At 36.7% G+C, this 22,201-nt stretch overlaps 2 protein-coding genes and 1 long non-coding RNA gene across 5 annotated transcripts in view; 2 read left to right on the forward strand and 1 right to left on the reverse strand.

Annotated features, from left to right (window-relative positions):
* The window catches only part of LOC125256282, a 24,654-nt gene extending 23,743 nt beyond the window's left edge, over positions 1-911 (reverse strand). For both annotated transcript variants that reach the window (XR_007182087.1, XR_007182086.1), the window contains exon 1: positions 426-911. This is a non-coding gene — a long non-coding RNA (uncharacterized LOC125256282). The remainder of the gene's footprint in view (positions 1-425) is intronic.
* Positions 1-5,321, forward strand: part of zgc:113276 (uncharacterized protein LOC553748 homolog) — a 9,581-nt gene extending 4,260 nt beyond the window's left edge. For both annotated transcript variants that reach the window (XM_048172133.1, XM_048172134.1), the window contains exons 7-10: positions 1,188-1,427; positions 1,608-1,769; positions 4,674-4,763; positions 4,970-5,321. In XM_048172133.1, the coding sequence (XP_048028090.1) occupies positions 1,188-1,427; positions 1,608-1,769; positions 4,674-4,763; positions 4,970-5,137 (660 nt within the window). In that variant the 3' untranslated portion in view covers positions 5,138-5,321. The remainder of the gene's footprint in view (positions 1-1,187; positions 1,428-1,607; positions 1,770-4,673; positions 4,764-4,969) is intronic.
* An 85-nt stretch (positions 5,322-5,406) lies between these two features.
* pir (pirin) lies at positions 5,407-21,920 on the forward strand. The gene is made up of 9 exons (XM_048172135.1): positions 5,407-5,756; positions 5,869-5,961; positions 9,795-9,875; positions 12,647-12,853; positions 15,489-15,573; positions 17,672-17,716; positions 18,382-18,464; positions 18,565-18,631; positions 18,934-21,920. Exons 1-9 carry the CDS (start codon positions 5,664-5,666, stop codon positions 19,050-19,052), a joined length of 873 nt encoding a protein of 290 aa, XP_048028092.1. The 5' UTR covers positions 5,407-5,663; the 3' UTR covers positions 19,053-21,920.
* The last annotated feature ends 281 nt before the right edge of the window (positions 21,921-22,201 follow it).

Genomic DNA, 22,201 nt, shown 5'->3' on the forward strand with positions numbered 1-22,201 from the left:
CCACTGTGGAAAAATTTGAATTTGTGAACATTTTAAACTATAGACATATATTTGTCTACATTTCAAACCTGTGAAGACTCTCCTCTCCGGCTTTCCATATGTGTACTTGCCCGATTTGAAGTTGAACACGCATAAGGATTGATAGGCAGAAATCGCCTCAAAAGCCTTCTGATTGGCTAAACAAGAAATCTGCCTGTGCACGGTCACAAATTAGTGTTTTTGTAGTTTACAGTAGGCTACACAAACCATAGCGGTAATAGTTTTCAAACACTTGCATTTTAAAACCCATTTTCAAAAGTTTGCGTTTTCAGGCCCCCGTTTTTAGTTGAAAAAAAAAAATGCTGCGTTCCAGACAGATCGGAATTTGGATTTTTTCCCCCACCTCTTTCAAGGATATAATGTCTGGAATTTGGATTTTTTCCCACCTCCTTCAAGGAAATAACGTCTGGAATTTGGATTTTTTTCCCACCTCCTTCAAAGAAATAACGTCTGGAATGCTACTCAAATTCGGACATTCAGCGTGTGAGCTCAATCAAACCCGACCTCAGTGAGACGCGCCATTTTACGGAACTTCCAAGATGTCGGCAAGTCCGCTTTCAATGAGCATAAACGTAAAAACAAACTTTAACATTAGACATTAAGTTTATGTAGTGATACATTCATTTTTTATGCAATTTTATGTTATTTTTATAATGTTTTGGCCATAATTGACACAAAAACACGATATCCTCTCATTGTGTAATGGCGACATGTGAACGTGACGTGTGATGACTGGAACTCACTGAGGTCTGAAGTGGGACATTTAATTTAGGATATTCCCAGGTCCCAACCTCGTCTGGAACGCAGCATTAGTCTTCCGGGTTTTGATGTGACGCCTGCAGCACTATCAGCTACAACTTCTCTTCTCTGAAGGTCTGTACCAGCTCTAGGGCAGGACAACATGGCACTCACATAAGATCACAGCAATAGCAAACCCCAATGATCCAATCAATTCCCAATGAACAAAATCAAGCCTTGATCTACATTTTTTCTTGTTCAAGAAGCAGCTTCACCTGCAATATGATATAAGACTATCACAACTTGTGTTTCATGCCATCTTTAAAGTTTACTGAGGCTAGTGTCAGAGATCAACAAGATTTCTCATGTAATGATTTCAGTGATATTTACCAAACTTTACTCTCTCTCAGCTTAAGCAGTTTGATGTTGGGGATATAGAGAGTCTGATTGGGCGCTATTCCCACGTTGAGCATGGGATCAAGATGGATGGCCTGGCCTACCTAAGGCAGTTCTATAACGAAAGAAGTCTTCATAAGAGGCTAGCCATGATAAAACAAGCCAGGAAAGGAGGAGCAGTGACCCCTGAGGCCTACGTACAACTTCAGCCTTTCATTCAGAGCGGCCAGCTCCAGATCAGAGCTCACTGCCAGGTGTGTCTGAGACTTTTGGATATATTGTAAGGCTGCTATGCTTATGTGGGATGCTGTGCAGTTGAGCACAAAAGCTCATAGAAGTATCCAAGCAGAGTACATACCAGTACCAATCAACTTAGTGGATTTCTTAACTAAATGATGTCTATATTTTAATTATGAATACGTCTTTATACCAAGGTGACTGAAGCTAAATGGTGTTATCAATCCCAGCGTTGGAGGGTCTCCCTGTGCAGCGGCGAACAGTGGATTGGGGAAAAGATTTGGCTGGCAACAGGCTGCAAACTGGATGTTACCCAGGACCCTTTACTCTCTGACGTCATGTCAAAATTCCCCATTCAAGTGAGCCAGTGGACATTTGTACTTATTAAAAAATAGTAACTTTAAACCAGGAGTCTTAAATAAGGGACAATAATTATTATTACATTTTAAACAATTAAAATACACTGCTCAAAATTTTAGAATAATTATGATTTTTAATGATTTTGAAAAAGTAATGCTCACCAAGGCTGTATTTCTTTTTTAATTAAAAATAAAGTAAAAATGGTAATATTGTGAAATAATAATAATAATACAATTTAAAATGTTTTATTTTAATATATTTTCAAGAAATCATTCTAATAATATGATTATTAATAATGTTCCTTTTTATTATCAATGTTGAAAAGAGTTTTTGTTGCTTAATATTTTTGTGGTAACCCTGATACATTTTTCTCAGTATTTTATGATGAATAGAAAATTCAATAAACAGTATTTATTTGAAACAGAAATCTTTTGTAACATTATAAATTTAAGGTGAGAGATTACATGCTAAATGCTTTTTTTCAGTTTTGAGATTTTGAGCTTTTTTGCTTTTACACTCTAAAAAATGCTGGGTTAAAAACAACCCAAGTTGGGCTGAAAATGGACAAACCCAGCTACTGGGTTAAATGTTTGCCTGACCTGCTGGGTAGTTTTATTTAAACCAACTATTGTTTAAAAATTGCTATATGGCTAGCTTAAAATGAACCCAAAATAGTTGGGAAATTAAAAACCAGATGCAATTAGAGGCAATAATAATAGACAAAAGGTGAATGTTTATTAATAAGCTTTAATATTTTATTAATATAAATTTAATAGTTTAATAGTTTATTAATATAAATTTATTAATAAGCAATTTAATAAATGTTTATTGTTTAATAATTATTCATTGAACATTAATAAATGTTCATTTCCAACATACTTTGGGTTAATTTTAATTAAGCAATACAGTAATTTTTAAACAATAGTTGAGTTAAATAAAACTACCCAGCAGGTTGGGCAAACATTTAACCCTACCGCTGGGTTAAAACAACCCAATTGCTGGGTTTGTCCATTTTCAACCCAACTTGGGTTGTTTTTAACCCAGCATTTTTTAGAGTGTAATAAAGTGTTTTTTATTTTTTTCAGACTAGTGGTAAGAAAACATCCAAAATCCACCTTTAAGCATTTATTTTTTGGCACTTTATCTATTTGTGTCAATAGATTTCAAATACAATACATATTTTTAAAGGCCGTTTTCACAAAATGAGTTTTTTCTCCTACAATGAGCCATATATGTTCACTTCAGAAGCACTTATACACCAAATTTTACAATTTTATTCCTATCTATATTCTGAAGGTTTTTTTACAGAATTTTTTTTTTATATATTTTTTTTGTTCATATATAATTTGCCAGATTATATACAAAAAAAAATTTTCAGAGAAAAATTGTGAAATTTTTTTTTTTTTTTCTGACTGTTCACAGTATTTTTAAGTGACAAAAAGAGATACCTAAAATCTCCTTTTTATGCAAATTAGTGCATTTTAAGTAAATAATGCCTCATGTGCATATTTAAACATAAAATTTTAGAAATCTTGTAATACAAAAACTGTTTGCGATTCTTATTGTAATCAATCCACTGGGGAAGTAAGGTGATAACTATTAGTTTTTTTTTTTTTTTTACCCTATTCACCTGCAGTGTCTCACATTAATGCGTCCTTGCTGAATAAAAGTATTAATTTTATACATACATACATATGTGTGTGTGTGTGTGTGTGTGTGTGTGTGTGTGTATGTACAGTACAGTCCAAAAGTTTGGAACTACTAAGATTTTTAATGTTTGTAAAAGAAGTTTCGTCTGCTCACCAAGGCTACATTTATTTAATTAAAAATACAGTAAAAACAGTAATATTGTGAAATATTATTACAATTTAAAATAACTGTTTTCTATTTGATTATATTTCACAAAGTAATTTATTCCTGTGATGGCAAAGCTGAATTTTCAGCATCATTACTCCAGTCTTCAGTGTCACATGATCCTTCAGAAATCATTCTAATATGCTGATCTGCTGCTCAAGAAACATTTAATGTGTACAATTGTATGAAATATTTGTGTACAATTTTTTTTTTTCAGGATTATTTGATGAATAGAAAGTTCAAAAGAACAGTGTTTATCTGAAATCTAATCTTTTGTAACATTATAAATGTCTTTACTGCCACTTTTGATTGATTTAATGCATCCTTGCTGAATAAAAGTATTCATTTCTTTAATTTCTTTTCAAAAAAATAAAAATAAAAATTCTTACTGACCCCAAACTTTTGAACGGTAGTGTATAATGCTACAGAAGCTTTGTATTTCAGATAAATGCTGTTCTTTTGAACTTTCTATTCATCAAGGAATCCTGAAAAAAAAAGTACACAACTGTTTTCAACATTGAAAATAATCATAAATGTTTATTGAGCAGCAAATCAGCATATTAGAATGATTTCTGAAGGATCATGTGACACTGAAGACTGGAGTAACGATGCTGAAAATTCAGCTTTGCATCACAGGAATAAATTACTTTGTCAAATATATTTAAATAGTACACAGTTATTTTAAATTGTAATAATATTTCACAATATTACTGTTTTTTACTGTATTTTTAATTAAATAAATGTAGCCTTGGTGAGCAGACGAAACTTTTAAAAACATTAAAAATCTTAGTGGTTCCAAACTTTTGGACTGTACTGTATATATATATATATATATATATATATATATTGGTATATATATATATAATATATATATATATTATATATTTATATTTTACTTATCCCAAACTTTTGATTGATAGTGTATCACAGTTTCTATATATTTGTGGGGTTGACTATTTTTTATTTCTCTCATACTGTCTTAAAACTAAGTTTTTTAAATGAGTCATGTGCCCAGCTAATAAGATAGTAATGCATTTCCTGCTTGACAGGTCCTGGAGGGCTGGCCATGTATAACAGAATCACTGCAATGGACAGCAGGATGTCCCCTCTACCTGATGGGACAATATGCAGCACTACAGGTGCAGTTATGCTCTTCTTATGTAATATGATGTGTCAAATAAGGTCAAAACACTTAAAAGAAGTCAGTCATCATGCAGTGAGTCATCACTGAGTATTTTCTAGATAACACCTGCAAGGCACGCTAACACTAAATCATATTTCAGGCTGTAGATAACATTAACTCAAGCACTTACAGAAGCATAAATAATGATATGAAATTCCACAGGTTGGGCCTCATGCTGTAAACCTTGCAGGGGGTCAAGCTGCGAGTATACGCATTTTCAAAGACATCATGGATCAACACAGTGGACTGGATGAGAGTACATCAGCAAGGATGAAGAAGACCTGCACTGAAGAGTACATATCACACATGCACGGCCTCATGTGGTTGTGAAATCCACATGAGGACAAACACTTGTTAAGAGCGAGGGATGAGCAGTCTCAGGTGTCAAACTAACCACAACAAGGAAGAGAATGATGTACACGGGAAAATGCTGAGAACAGCATTGAAATGACACATTAAGATGCTACACTGTATAGTACAGAAGCCGATAAATAAATAAATGACCTAAATTTGGTTTCAGGGCTCACTTTATTAATCTGCTAGTCATGTGTACATGCAAAGTCACTCTCTGTGGCTCAAAATATTGCAAAGTCATTGTGACTGGCACTGCGCCTTTAAATAATCTGAAACTACTGGGATTGTGATCTGTGTAGGAAGCCTTGGCAAACCCAAAAACGTCAACAAATAAAACAAACAAACACCTGTCATAGGTGAATACAGGTGATTTATAAAAGAGAATGACTGAGTCTAAATAAATGTGCATCTTGATTCGCTTTTGACTTCCGGTGCATTTGGGCGCTCACAAACTGAGAGCTGAAGCAAAATATTGTGATCATATATTAATATCAAGGTGTTTATGATGATCAGAAGAGTTTCTAAGGTCATTTTGAGTGTCGAACAGGCTGAAGGCGTCGGGGCTCGAGTTCGCAGGAGTATTGGACGGAGAGAGGTTGGTTTTCATTGCTGATTTTATCACTTTCGTATTACGGATGAATGTTTTGATACGAGTTGTTTTTGTTTTGAAATGCACGATACATAAAATGCATTTTGGTTCATTTTAGTTGGAGAATCTCGACCCTTTCTTGATGCTGGATGAATTCTGTATCGCCAAACCAGCGGGTTTTCCTGATCATCCTCATCGTGGATTTGAGACGGTAAACGCTATTAGGTCGTGTACTTTCAAACCATGCATCATTACATTGCTCTTATGGAAAGGGCGACACTTGTCAAATGAATTCGTGCAGTCAGATGAGGTTATTAGTGGACTAATTTTATTAACCTTGTTGTTTAAGACCAGGACAACACGGGACCTTCCGCCAGAGGGCGCATGACGGCTCAAAAAGCCAAATTCCGCATATAAATCTTATGACTTTTATTTTTGATTTACGAAAGACGTTGGAACACTTAAATGTGTAACTGTTTAATTCTATTATCCGAACTTTTTTTCTGGCAGACAAACGGAAATGTACCAAATTAAATAGAATAGAACTAAATAGAATTCTTATCCTGAAATGACAAACGTTTATGATTAGTCCACTCAGAGAATCGCTGATAAAAGTAACAGGTACAACGTGATAATGTTCTGTTTCTACATGGTGGTTCTGCGGACGTCTGGATTATTAAGTATTACATTTCTCTCTAAATAATGACACTGAGATTTTTTATAACAGTTATTAAAATTTTAAATACAATATGTAATGAGGTAAAATAGAAGAATGTCAAAATGTCAGATTAGAAACACCTCTTTGAGGGCTCATAAATTCTTAAAGGGATAGTTCCCCCCAAAAAGAAAATTCTGTCATTTACTTAGCCTCAAGTTGTTTCTAATCCTGTATGAATTTCTTTCTTCTGCTGAACACAAAAGAAGATATTTTGAAGAATATGGGTAGCCTAACCAAACAGTTGATGGGCCCCACTGACTTCCATAGTATGGAAAAAATTACTATGGAAGTCAAAGAGGTCCATCAACTGTTTGGTTACCCACATTCTTCAAAATATCTTCTTTTGTGTTCAGCAGAGGAAAGAAATTCATACAGGTTTGGAATTGAGGGTGAGTAAATGATTACAGACTTTTTATTTTACAGTGTCCTTGTTATACATGTTACATGTAGTTACTGTAGTAATAACTATAAATTATGCATAATTGACCCTTCGCTTAGTTACTGTTGCTTTGTCCGACAAGCCATGGCGCTGTCACGCAACATGCAGTGAAAAATACTTCACGGAGCAAAGAGGACACTGACAACATGTCGACAGACGCAGAGCAGGTTACTTATGATATTAAACAAAGTCCCAGCTTTCAAATTGTGTAATTTTTTAAAGAAATTCGAAGAATAAAGAACGTTTTGTGTCGTGACAGATTGCTGTAGCACCTCAGCTCAAGCGGCTCGTGAACCGACCATCTCTTCCTACTAGTTAAAGGGTTAGTTCACCCAAAAATGAAAATTCTGTAATTTATCACTCACCCTCGTGCCGTTCCACACCCGTAAGACCTTCGTTAATCTTCGGAACACAAATTAAGATATTTTAGTTGAAATCCGATGGCTCAGTGAGGCCTCCATAGGGAGCAATGACACTTCCTCTCTCAAGATCCATAAAGGTACTAAAAACATATTTAAATCAGTTCATGTGAGTACAGTGGTTCAATATTAATATTAAAAAGTGACAAGAATATTTTTGGTGCGCCAAAAAAAACTAAATAAAGACTTATATAGTGATGGCCGATTTCAAAACACTGCTTCAGGAAGCTTCAGAGTGTTTTGGTAGGGTACCGAATCATGATTCGGATCGCGTGTCAAACTGCTGAAATCATGTGACTTGACGCTCCGAACCGCTGATTCAACACGCTGATTTATAATGCTCCAATGCTTCGTGAAGCAGTGTTTTGAAATCGGCCATCACTATATAAGTCGTTATTTTGTTTTTTTGGCGCACCAAAAATATTCTTGTCGCTTTATAATATTAATATTGAACCACTGTACTCACATGAACTGATTTAAATATGTTTTTAGTACCTTTATGGATCTTGAGAGAGGAAATGTCATTGCTCCCTATGCAGGCCTCATGGAGCCATCGTATTTCAACCAAAATATCTTAATTTGCGTTCCGAAGATGAACGAAGGTCTTACGGGTGTGGAACTGCATGAGGGTGAGTAATAAATGACAGAATTTTCATTTTTGGGTGAACTAACCCTTTAATTCATACCATCAAATAAACATGAATGAACATGAGAAGGAATGTTGTTTCAGTCCACCGAGGTTAATCTTCTAACTCCTGACTGCTTTGTCGGACAAAATACAGATTTTGTTTTCTGAAAAAACAGACCAAAAATATTAATGACTCATCCTGCACTACATAGATCTTTGTCCAATTTTGTCCAATTGTCTTTCTTTCTGTCTTTCTTTTTAATAAACAAGTCCTTTGATATGCAATGTCTAAACACAGAAAAGAAAATGAAAGGCAAGCTGGCAGGAATATATAGATCATCCAGTAAACCACTCCCATCATTTTTGGCAGTTTGAGTACTCAAATTCTGTTCACTCAATGTGAAAGGATGTATGGTCATTAAAAACGCTTCCTTCAAATTGACAATGTTTTGGCCAGAACTAGTCCTGAGAGTATTATCTGAAACTTGACTAAAGAAAAGCTGACCAACTCACTTAGTCTCTGAGTTTGTCTCTTGATTATTTATCTACAACATCTGATGTGCTTATGTGTTTAATCACAGTTTGGCAACATGTCTGCCATAAACTGTTTCTATGGAAAGTGGTCTGTGTGGCTGTGGAAATCATTTAGACTTGTTTATGTGTTTGATGTCATCAACTGCCATCTGCACAGATATACTCTCATCTCATTTCCTATAGAGATTGAGTCACTCTTATATGTCACTAATGGATTTGTTTAGTATTATTTAATTATTTGTTAGTGTAATTCAGAAACTTGCTGGAAACTGACTGCTTTATGAGAGCACTCTAAAACGTAAAATAAACATTTATTCCTTCTAAAGAGGTCATTTGTTTTGCAAGGATATATGTAACACAGACAAAAAGTATACAATGGACTTTATTTTGGATATAAATTAAAACAGTTAGGCACCCTTTGTTGGTTCTAGAGGTTTAATTTTTCATATTACAAGTAATACTACTTGAGTAGAATCGGACCTCTATGTTGCTTGAGACATGCAGGTGTGTTTGTTCGTGAACGGTCACGTGACCATCAGATCACAGCTGTGCTTAGAGATCACAGGCTGCCTGTGGCCACAGGTCAAGCAAACCTCTAAGGGGTCAGATGTTGACCTCTTACCCCGCATCCCGTATCCTGTTGAGAGCAGCGTTGTCTGTGTGGGAGATAACATGCAATCCCTCCACGCTGTATGTCGGACCACCTCAGCTGACCATGTCGATTCATTTTTGCTTTTTCAGTGGACAAATGGGAAACGGCTGCAGGCAGATTTTGTTAATTGGAAACATGTTTGTGTAATATATGCAAATTTTACATAGCCTCTAGCTCTGTCTTGGCATGGAAGAACTATGTTTTTAACGGTGCATGAAAGACCTTTACTGGGTATGCATAAACTATGTATATTTGTATTTGTGTCAGAATACAAACAAACTGTAAGATATTGATAAAATATTCATTAGAACATCAACGTTTAGTGTTTCATCTTACGGCGTAGGATATATCTGCTTTTTGCATTTAACTTTATAGTCCATCAGGGCTTTACCAAAATCCCTTGAACATAAAATGTTTCTGTCTACTCTGCAAACACAGCCTTTGAAAAATGTTTCACTTTTCACCTGTACGATTTTTGACATGTTTATTTTTCTCTAAATGAACATCAAGATGATGACTTTTCCATACTTACTGTCTTTTGTGTGAATTTTCCCTCAAGAAACTGCTTCATTTTCAGCCAGAAAACTACAATCTTACACCTCATCCCTCTATTTAAAATTGTTTTCATATATATATTTTAAATATGTTTCACAGGTAACGTACTTGTTGAGTGGAGTAACAGCCCATGAAGACTTTTGTGGTCACAGTGGGAAGTTGGAACCTGGGGACCTTCAGGTAGAACAAACATGCTTACTATCTCTTGAAATGATGAAATACTCATTAGTGAAAGGGGTTGTTCACCTAAAAAAATTCTTTCATTAATTACTCACCCTCATGTCCTTCCAAATGCAGTAAGATGTGAATAAAAGTCTAAATTAAATCTGTTTATCATATAAAGTGATTGAGTCTCTTCAGAAAATTTGGACTAAACCGCTCGATTCATATGGATTAGTTTTACGATCTCATTATGAACCTTTAGCTGTTAATGGAGGGACAGATCACTCTCAGATTTCATCAAAAATATCTTTATTTGTGTTCTGAAGATGAATGAAAGTCTTACAGGTTTGGAACAAAATGAGGGTGAGTAATTAATGACAGAATTTTCATTTTTGGGTGAACTAACCCTTTAAAGGTGCCGTAGAACGTCTTTTCAAAAGATGTAATATAAGTCTAAGGTGTCCCCTGAATGTGTCTGTGAAGTTTCAGCTCAAAATACCCCATAGATTTTTTTAAATTAATTTTTTTAACTGCCTATTTTGGGGCATCATTAACTATACACCGATTCAGGCTGCGCGGCCCCTTTAAATCTCTCGCTCCCTGCCCTCCCGAGCTCTCGACTATAAGTGCAGTTATACAGTGCATAAACAAAGTTCACACAGCTAATATAACCCTCAAATGGATCTTTACAAGATGTTCGTCATTCATGCTGCATGCATGCATCGATTCCTGTGAGTATAGTATTTATTTGGATGTTTACATTTGATTCTGAATGAGTTTGAGGCTATATGCTCCGTGGCTAATGGCTAATGCTACACTGTTGGAGAGATTTACAAAGAATGAAGTTGTGTTTATGAATTATACAGACTGCAAGTGTTTAAAAATGAAAATAGCGACGGCTCTTGTCTCCGTGAATACAGTAAGAAACGATGGTAACTTTAACCACATTTAACAGTACATTAGCAACATGCTAACGAAACATTTAGAAAGACAATTTACAAATATCACTAAAAATATCATGGATAATCATGGATCATGTCAGTTATTATCGCTCCATCTGCCATTTTTCGCTATTGTTCTTGCTTGCTTACCTAGTCTGATGATTCAACTGTGCACATCCAGACGTTAATACTGTCTGCCCTTGTGTAATGCATTGAACATGGGCTGGCATATGCAAATATTGGGGGCATACATATTAATGATCCCGACTGTTACGTAACAGTGTTATGTTGAGATTCGCCTGTTTTCTGGAGGTCTTTTAAACAAATGAGATTTATATAAGAAGGAGGAAACAATGGAGTTTGAAACTCAATGTATGAGTTTTTTTTTTTTTTTTTTTTTTTTTTTTTGTACTTTTGATTATTTTTAAAGGTTGCCTTTTTTAAATCTGGCTGGGGGACTACCGATGAAAATTAGCACTTTTGAGCTAACTCGGGTACATTTACATTGTTTTAATGTTTATTAATGTACATTGTCCCCTTTCAAATAAAGAGATAAATGAAAAAAAAAAATGAAATACGACTGTTTGGGGTGACTGTGAGTGTGTAAATTATGTTGTGGAACAAAACGTCAAAGTATCATCAAGTTATGTTTATAACAGGCTTTATTTTACTCATAAATTGAACTTCACAAATTATAAAATCCCATAGGGAAATCTTGAGGGAACAAGGGGCGAATTAAGGGGCTCGCACACCGGACGCGAAGCTCAGCGCCGCGACACGTCTTAAAATTCGAACGCATTGTTTTCTGGGCGCTGCGGATAGGCGCCGAATGTCGCCGCCGGCGTGTGTACACTCATAGAAAACAACGCGTTCGAATTTTAAAGACGTGTCGCGGCGCTGCGCGGCACTGAGCTTCGCGTCCGGTGTGCGAGCCCCTTTAGTCTTCCGGGTTTACTAAGACACTGCGTGTCCTGACAGTAGTTATTTAAAGCCAAAAGAGGGTTTGTGCTGGTGCAAGCTGTTAGTAAATCTGGCTCTTAATATCTAATGTTGTTTTAAAAGGACCTTTTACTTGGAAAAAAAAAGTGAATCAAAGGTAGGCCTAAGGTACACCAGAAGTATGCAAGTCTTTCATAGAATGAAAGCCACCATTTTTATTGTTTTATATCTGGATGCAAGTTAAAATAATTAAAATGAAAGCTATAATAAAATGTATTTACATTTAATAGGATGTTACATCCATGGGCACACACACACTCACCAAATGGACTGAGCTTGTACACCCGTAGGGCACTTCCTGTGTCGTAAAGCTGTCTCACTTTCTCCCGGGTCAGTGAGGGAATGTTTTAATAGGCCTTTAATATGTCTGTACCACTCGCTACTTTAACTACAGCTCACACCTCCAGCTACTGGGGCTACTGCCTCACCATCAAAAATAAGGGACTCCCTGATAATACCAGGAGAAAAAAAGCTGCCGAGTGTTTCACACCATAACTCAAACCACCTATTGCACTGTGGCTCCCTGAGAGGGGCTGCTAAACCTCAGAAGGAGTGGAAATTTCCACTAAGAGAGAATGAGAAAGGAAGAGGAGAAAGAAAAGTGCTCCATTAGACATATTAAGCTGTTGTCGTAAAACCGGAGTGGTTCGTTTTTACGTTGAAAATAAAGCTCATAAACATCTCTCTTGCTCAACATTAAGATGACATTAACCAGTGTGAAAGCCACTGAACCAAGCTGTTAGTCTGTTTATTGGTGATTACTACCAGATAGGGCTTCCATTAGGAATAGAATAAAACATTAGCTTTTGTTCTTACTTGGATATGCATATTTGTTTTCTCTTGTGTTAGTGGATGACGGCAGGTCGTGGGGTGATTCATGCTGAGATGCCTGTGTCAGACGGACGCATTCATGGCCTACAGCTTTGGGTGAACCTGAAAAGCGCAGATAAGATGGTGGAGCCTCAGTACCAGGAGCTGAAGAGCAAAGAGATTCCCAAACCCAGCAAAGATGGAGTCACTGTCAATGTCATCTCAGGGGAAGCTCTTGGAGTGAAGGTAGATGGTGTATAGTCAAGGGCGTAGATTTGGTTTCAACATTGGGGGGGGTTGAGCGTTGGTATGCTGCCTGTTATTATTTTTTTTAATTAAAAAAAAAAAAAAAAAAATCTGTTTTATGTGTAGCGTTATTGGATAATTTATTTCTTCTCTATCTATCTATCTATCTATCTATCTATCTATCTATCTATCTATCTATCTATCTATCTATCTATCATAACTTTATGGAATTTATCTATAAGCATTCATCAAATTCTAACATAACAGAGTGATTCTAAAAAGAAAGAAATTATGTTAAATATTGAAACCGCCAGTAGGTGGCAGCGATTCGACGTTTTAATGAGTGAGCTACTTAAATCGTTCATTCAAGCCAATTCGTTCAAAACAGACGGCTGTTTTGGTAACTGGTTACAGTTACACTGATAGTTGTGGCTAAATTGCAATGGAACCGATTAGCTAGCTAAAATATATGTGGAGTGTACTTACTTAGCTATTACAATGTTTTCATACCTCCTTCTCAGTACATGCTTTATTCTTTTTAACGTCCCTCTTTGAACAGAAGTTTAATATAGTCGGCTGGGCAGCGGTTCTCTTCATTTTTTGGTGCTACCCGTGCTCTCTATTCAAATAGTAGAGCACCACTCGCGTTGTTTTGGTAAAAGTGCGACGCGCATTGGTTGGGCGTTACCAATCGGTTCAATGGAAGGGGGGTACTTTTTTGACTAATTTATTATGACAAACTCATATTCGATTAGAAACAATATTATTGTTACAAAATAAATGAATTATACATATGTTAGTATAGATCTACTGTGATTTTCATGTTGAAATATTGGGGGGGGGTTGTAACTGATGGATTTGAATATTGGGGGGTTACCTCCCCCCCATCCCCCCCGCAAACTACGCCCCTGTGTATGGTCATCAGATATACAGTATTGGAGATTTCCAATTAATAAAATCTTAAAAGTCATTACAAGTTTTGCTTGTGTATAATAAAACTAGCTCACAAGCCATAGTGATGTCTGATTTGTTAGTGAATTTGTTTTCAAGTATTATTCATTAGCAGATTCTTTAAAAAAAATCCTTATCCAGTAATCATAAACAACTGGAGAAGCCATGGAAATTAATTTGGGAAAAACTGTGTCAACCCTTTTGTAAGGTTGGTTAAGCAATCTCAGCCCTGTCCCAAATGGCACCCTAAACAGTCGCGGTCTTCCTACAAGTACACAGCAAAATCCCCAGAGTTAAATCAACTCTGCTCAGATTACATATGGTCCCTCTCTATATTGTGTTAAATTAATGCTGAAGCAGAGTTAAAGTTAATGAGATAATTAAGTGATTAATTAAGTTATGATTGAGCATTAGTGATGAACACCTGCTGTTAACAAGCAGAATCACTGAAGAGAAACTTAATAACTACAAATGAGTCTTAGATGAAATCAACTGAAGATAAAAGACATTAAATCTCTCAAGATCTGAATAAACAACTCCAAAAACAGCATATTATCTCATTAACTTTAACTCTGCTTCAATGTTATTTTAACTCTATGTAGACAGGGACCATATGTTCTCTGAGCAGAGTTGATTTAACTCTGGGGATTTTGCTGTGTAACGCCGTTTTGACTGTTAGGTATAAGTCTGCTGTGGAGCTCACCTTAGTGCTGGCTTGGCAAAAATGCACATTGAGGGCGAATATCGACCTCCCAAAAATAAAAAATGATCAAAAAATGATTCAATAAGTTGTTTATTGGATTTAAAAGGTGGAGGCTGGAACTCTCTCTGAATTTTTCTGATATACTGAAGCATTAATCTGAAGTATGCATGATTTTGCCAGCCAAGAGGCCTGCTTGTTTATCAGGTGATAAAAAAAAACATGCTCCTCATAATTATTCTAAACTCTTTGAACCAAACCATTGAGTGGAAAAAAAAAAAGAGTAGTCAGTACACCTCCATCTCCCTGACACTTGCATCTGTTTATTATCTGTAATTTCGCAAACATGTTCATTTGTCCATCTATTTATCAACACATTAAGGCTATTACCCACACTTCTGTCTGTCTTTTCCCATCTATGATTTAAGGCAAAATACAAGATCCTAGAGTCACGGTGAGCAGCCATCACTGAAAGTTACCGACGACTCCTTTGTAAATGTTCCAGCCAATCGGAACGTCCGATTTACAATCTGGTTCATCAAGCTAATTGCTGCTGCAAGGCCATCCTCTGCCCCCTCTTTCAGACAACAGCAGGAAATTCAGAGCAGGCTTCGTTGGAAGTGGTTTTTGCAAAATGTTTTAAATGTAAAATGTGGTTATGGAGGGTTTCTCTAGGGCAGAGGGGTGGATGCGGCGCTGAAGTTAAATGTGGGTCAGCCAAATACTTTGGCTTACTGGAACCAGATATGCACTGGAACTCACACACAATGTTTTTACATCTGTTTGAGCTCATAATTTAAACAATATTGAACAATTTCTCTAGTTTTTTGTCTTGTAGCAATAAAGAAATCTGGTAGAAATGGATTTGTTATGAATAAAGTACATTAAATGTTGTTGTCACAGTAGTCTTCTGCTGTAGTAAACCATCATTTTTTCAAGATAAAATATTATGTTGTGGTATTCACATGTCTTTTCTGTTGTCAGTCGAAGGTTTACACAAGAACTCCCACCATGTACCTCGACTTTATGCTGAAGGAAGGTGCAAAGCATGTGCAGCCTGTTCCTAAAGGTAAAAGATTTTAATTAAATGTGTTTTCCCCCATGGTAGGGAAAGTGAGTTTTCTGTTAAATCCCAAGTTACTTACAGACATGGTGAAATCAAATGGCTTGTTCACAATTTTGTCATTATAAACATGGTTTACCAGAGAAACCTAGTAAAGGCAAACCGGTTTAGCAGGATATGAGTATTTGTTTTTCTTATAAAATGTGTAACTGTAAAACATGCCTCATTTAAAGTTCTGGGAAAAGAAGGTATTGTTTCATTTTTGCTCAAATAGTGAATGTAGTCATACTTAATTCTATGAGTCACTACAACAGTGTCTCTTCCTTTGGGTCATATTGCAAAATTACAAAGGCAAGATGTCAAGTAAGACCAATAATCCACACTTAGTGTTCTTAAAGATACAGTGTAGCCTAATGGCATCAGTATTGAGCTTATTGTACATCATTATCAGAAACTGACCGCAGAACATCACTCAAGAACACCCAAAAAACTGTTAAAAAGGTCAAGGCTTTTCAGTCCTGGTCCCATGTGCATCAAGATTTTGCTTTATATTTCTGTTTTAAAATGTTAAAAATCGTATATATTCCAATTACAGGTTTCCAATTACCTCCCTATAGACTGCAACATTATTACCACTTTCATAAAGGTAGTAAAGACATCATTGAATAAGTCCGTTTGACTACAGTGGTTCAACCTTAATGTTATGAAGTGACAAATACTTTTTGGTGCAAAAAAAAAAAAAAATTATGACTTTTATTCAACAACTTCTTCTCTTCCCTGTCAGTTTCCTACACTGCTGATGTAGTGAACACAGTGCAGCGCTTCCGTGTTCTATGTCAGAATACCCGTCATTATTGGCCAGATCCTGCGTCAGCATCACACGCATGCGTTGTGGTGCTCACGTGAACTGCTTCGGCCAATACTGAGCTGACGCTCTGACGTAAATCCCGGAAGTGCTGCACTGTGTTTAAAACGTCAACAGCATAGGAGAATGACAGGGAGGAGAAGAAACTGTTGAATAAATTCGTAATTTTGGTTTTATTTTGCACACAAAAAGTATTCTCGTCGCTTCATAACATTAAAGGGTTAGTTCACCCAAAAATTAAAATTATTTAATTAATGACTCACCTTCATGTCGTTCCAAACCCGTAAGACCTCCGTTCATCTTCAGAACACAGTTTAAGATATTTTAGGTTGTAGTCCGAGAGCTTTCTGTCCCTCCATTGAAAATGTTTGTATGGTATACTGTCCATGTCCAGAAAGGTAATAAAAACATCATCAAAGTAGTCCATGTGACATCAGTGGGTCAGTTAGAATTTGTTGAAGCATCGAAAATACATTTTGGTCAAAAAATAACAAAAACTATGACTTTATTCAGCATTGTCTTCTCTTCCGGAATCCTTTCCATTAAATTGATTCGATTGAATTGATTCCACTGAGCTGAATCCTTTCATCTGTCGGCGTTGGTAATGCACTTTTACGTCGCCGTGGTTGTTTTTGGCAATGGATTCCATTGAACTGAATGGAATCAATTCAATGGAATCAATTCAATGGAATCAATTCAATGGAAAGGATTCCGGAAGAGAATACAATGCTGAATAAAGTAGTAGTTTTTGTTGTTTTTGGACCAAAATGTATTTTCGATGCTTCAGCGAATTCTAACTAACCCACTGATGTCACATGGACTACTTTGATGATGTTTTTATTACCTTTCTGGACATGGACAGTCTACCATACAAACATTTTCAATGGAGGGACAGAAAGCTCTCGGACTAAATCTAAAATATCTTAAACTGTGTTCCGAAGATGAACGAAGGTCTTACGGGTTTGGAATGACATGAGGGTGAGTCATTAATGACTTTTTTTTAATTCATTTTTGGGTGAACTAACCCTTTAAAGTTGAACCACTGTAATCATGTGGACTATTTTAACAATGTCTTTACTACCTTTCTGGGCCTTGAAATTGTTTACGACATTGCTGTGTATAGGGAGGTCAGAAGCTTTCGGATTTCATCAAAAACAGAAATTTCATTTTTGGGTGAACTAGCACATATTATTATATAATTAAAGTTCCATTGTTTTAATTATTGTATTCCTTTCTCAGGTTGGACAGCTTTTATCTACACCCTCGCAGGTTCTTTATGCACCGGTGAGTTCAAATGAAGACCGTATAAAAAGAAACTTTTTCCTCCTGCAGGCAAATCCACTACCAGCAGCTTTCTATTCTTGAAATTCGAGCAGGTGCTTTATGATTCTTTTTCACTTCCTCCCTCTCTCTCTCTCTCTCTCTCTCTCTCGGACATCTGACAGACATTTAGACTATTCCTATGATCCTGTGCCAATGGCAACTCTAAACTCTCATGTTGAGATATGAGATTGCCATAGCTGTGTTTGATGTTGATTTATCAGGTTGATTTTTGATGATTTCCAGGTTATATGAAATTAAACACACATTCATTAACAGTGAATACTTCACCAGGAGTTTCTAAATGAATCTTGTATTTTCATTATTCTCTGAAATACATTTAGCATAAATTGAACAGCTGTTGAGAAACAGACTTCTTGAGAAATTATCTAAATGTGTGGGATGAGATGTGGGACCATCTTTACCCAACAAAACACATCTCTTGCTTACATTTTTCCTTATTTATTCTGGTTTGTGGGGTATCTGGTCTTCAACAACCTTGAATCTTCCTTCAGCCTTGAGTAGACAGGTCTAGTTAAGTCAAATGATTTATGGTGTATAACTAAATTTATTACACAATTTGTAGAGGATTGTGAAATTTATTTTTGCCGGTTTTGAATTCCCCTGAGGTCCGGACGATGATCTGCGGAAGATTGAGCCACACCACACGGTGGTTTTGGAAGATGGTGAATGCGTCAGAGTAGAAAACAAGGTTTTTCTTTCTTTCTTTCTACTATTCCTGTAAAGCTACTCTGGTTTATATACAAGTTTAGTGTAAATTCATTTTTTATTCCCTTCATTATTACTTCTAGGCAGCTGAGGAGTCTCACTTTGTGTTAATTGCTGGTGAACCCATTAATGAGCCTGTGGTTAAGCATGGTAAGTTATAATGGTATTGGTAGGTAATATGCCACATTTTAATGACTAAATATTTTAATTAGGAGTGTCAATCAATTAAAACTTTGTAATTGAATTTAAATAGCCTATGTGATTTGATGATTCATTAATCAATTTGCATATAGGCTATCAGTATTTGCTAAGACCCCAAATAAAGATTAATTTATTAATAAAGAAATTATTTACATACGGACAAGGGGGCAAGAATGCCTTTTTTTATTGCTTTATTGTTATATATTTTTTTTTAAACCAGAGGATTTGCATTATTTATTTGTTTGTTTCAGGGCCCTTTGTCATGAACACACAAGAAGAGATTGATCAGACCATCTCAGACTTCAGATCAGCCACTAATGGATTTGAGAGGGCAAAAGTTTGGCGATCAAAGATTGGTCAAAAGTTCTAAAGTTTTTATAAATATCCCTCTCTATAGGAATTTATCAGTATGTGCTTTATGTTTTTTGTGCCTTTAAAAAAATATTTGGATATCTAAATCATACTTTTGAAACCCAAAGTGGCATTTATTTTAAAGCAAGATAGAAAAATAGTATGCTCACTTTTCAAGCGAAACATCCAACAAAAAAGAGGTTTCACACTTTATGGTTGCTAAACTAAGGCTGCGTTCACACTGTCAGTCCAAATCCGATTATTGGTGTATTCGACTGGAATCTGATCTAAAAATTTTGACGTCCACATTGTATTACAACTGTTCAGATCTGATTTGTTTGTCCATGCCGCTCTTTTGTTTTAGAATATCTGCATTGGTTTCGATGGCAATGATGTTGCGTTGGTAGGCATACGCCAAAAACAACTACAACAACCGCAACATGGAGGGGTTTGCAATACAGATGTTGTCTTATTTACAACATGACAGTGTAGCCACCGCACTGGACTAGGCTACTGTGTCTCCTGAGGCAGCGGCAGAAACAGGAGGATGTATGCATGGCTTTATTCCGTGCTGTTGTTTCTACTGTTGTGGTCGTCTTTGCCGGTTTCAAAACATGCCTCTTTCAAAACAAGTTTCTGCAGTGACTTTCACCAAGTTTCCTATAACAACATGGCGTGAGAAAGTCACATAGCCTAAACCATGTGAAATCTGATGAGAGCAGTCAGACTGAAACAGATTTCCAGAAATGTGATTTGAATAGGATTCTACAATCCTCGAAAACAGATTTGTAAAAATCGCATTTCATTTGATTTTTTTTTTTTTGGTCATTCACCAGTGCTCGAAGTGGGCCAGTACGCGCCGATACCGATGTTGTGCCGAATTCTGACCCCCGCCAAATTATTACCCCCCCCCCTCCTCCCCAATATTGGTAAGTTTAGAATTAGGTGTGGGGGAGGGGTTAGGCAATCAGGTAGCGACTTCGACAAGGGGGTAATAATTTGGCAGGGAGACGAAATTCAGCACAACACCTGCACTTCTCTGTTTTTACCTTTAGCATATCGCCAGTTTTCCTTGCATACCGGCACTTCCGACATGTTGCACGTATGGAAGCCCATCACACCTTCCCTTCTCCAGGAACGCGTTTTTGAACCGAGCATCAGGAGTACCGGCACTTTTATTTTTCCACTTCAAGCACTTCCGTTCACACTTGCTAAATTTGATCGTATTTCAATCGGATATGCACAAAAATCTGATTTAGACCTACAGTCTGAATGTAGCCATAATGTGTGAACTTGAGGGGAACTGAATTCAAACATCCACTAAAAACCACCTTGAAATCAGTTGGAAAAAGTAATTGCAAAAACAGTTTAGAGAAGTAAAGTTGGTTCTAAAGAAAAAAAAAAAAAGCTACAGATGCCACTTGGTATGATAATTCTATATAATAGAATGACATATATTTTTAAGTGTGGCTTAAGGGTGCAAATACTTTTTGGGGCCACTATATATGCAACATGTTACTCAAATCATTTCTGATGTAATTCTGATTGTAACAAAGTAATTTTACTCTGATGTATCACTAACACAAAGTATTTCTTATAATTAAAAAATTGTTTGACTATATCTGTTTTTATTTTCTATCTGGCTCTAGTTCACATTGTATCTGATCACAACATGTTTTCCTTTATCTAATATCTGTGGCAAGTTTTCTTTATGCTAACCCTGAGGATTTCCTTATATGTCACCACACAGTTCATTCACATTTGATAAAAATTGACGATGTCCAGAATCTACAAAACAATCATGTAATAGATTTCCTTTGACCCACTGATAATAGATTCCTCTGAAGCTTTTAAAGTAAAAGCATTCAGATGATCGGATAGAGCACATAGAGAGAGAGTGGGTGCAGAGAACGGCACTCACAACCCATTACGCTGCATTAAAGCTCCTTCTAATTCCCGACTCGTATTACAAGCTCATTGTTGGACCTGCTTGAGAGTGACGTGCACACTCACAGAGAACGAGAGAAAGGGCATGTCGGCTTAGCTCCCCTCCTATTTCATCCCGCCACTTTGCTGCATTTAAGTGGGATATTGGCTGGATTCAGCCTGTCTTCTCCTCGCACTCTCTCTCTTCTCCCTTCATCCCTCCGTTCCCCCTTCCCTCCTCCTCCTCCTCCTCCTCCTCCTCTTCCCCCTCCTTCACTCCTTGCCCTCTGTAGAGGTCTGGATCACATTTAAAACCACATGTTCCTGTGTGTGAGCAACTGAGCCTGGAAGTCTGCAAGCAGGAAACGTGGTGACAGTGGAGTGAGACTGGAGCGCACAGCGACGGAACAGACATGCACGCCTTCCAGACGGCCTTGCACGCACTGGCGGCTGGAAAATACTGGATGTGAGCAAACACATATATGGTGTGACACATCTGGGTCTGTGGAGACACTGGGCCAAATTTGGCCGGTCCAAGACGGATGACAACACCAAGGGGTCGTCCTGCTCAGAAAGAATCATACAAAACAGAAGAAAAAGACTGAGAAATTCTTCCTCGGCCAAGTACAAGCTGTTGTCCTAGACCAGCACTGATTGATGTTTCTATCTCCTCCTCCTCTTTTTTTTTTTTTAAAGAGGAGATCCCATTTGGCTCCGGAAAGCTTGTTGTCACAGGTCTCTCTTGGTGCTCCTGTGTGGTCCTGTGAGAGAAACTTGCTTCGTGATTTGTGAGCGTGCGTGAGTGTATACGCAGACTGGCCTCCCTCGCTGCTTAATCGCTGGACGGTACCCTGGAGAGTAAGTAGCAGGATGAAGACACAGAAATGTACTGGACTTCACATGTTGCTACTCCTGTATGTCAGATTGATGCTGGCAGTGGACGCCTACAGACCACAGAGAGTGAGTATAGCATCCCTCAGCATACATTTAGAGCACCAAAAGCAGCCAAAACTATAGGACACTTTGTTTGTTCACAGTTGAATTTGAATGATACTGAGATTAAATTGAATTGAATTTTCATTTTTAATTTTAAATGTCCATATTTAGTTGTAAACCATGAATCCTTCTGTCATCATTTATACTCTTAAATGTCCCAAAAGGGAGATTTTGCAGCGATGTTATAGAAGAACCATTTTTGGATCGCCACAGAACCGTTCAGTGAATAGTTGTTAATAAAACCAT

Source organism: Megalobrama amblycephala, linkage group LG21 (genome assembly GCF_018812025.1).
Source record: "Megalobrama amblycephala isolate DHTTF-2021 linkage group LG21, ASM1881202v1, whole genome shotgun sequence".
Taxonomy (NCBI): Eukaryota; Metazoa; Chordata; class Actinopteri; order Cypriniformes; family Xenocyprididae; genus Megalobrama; species Megalobrama amblycephala.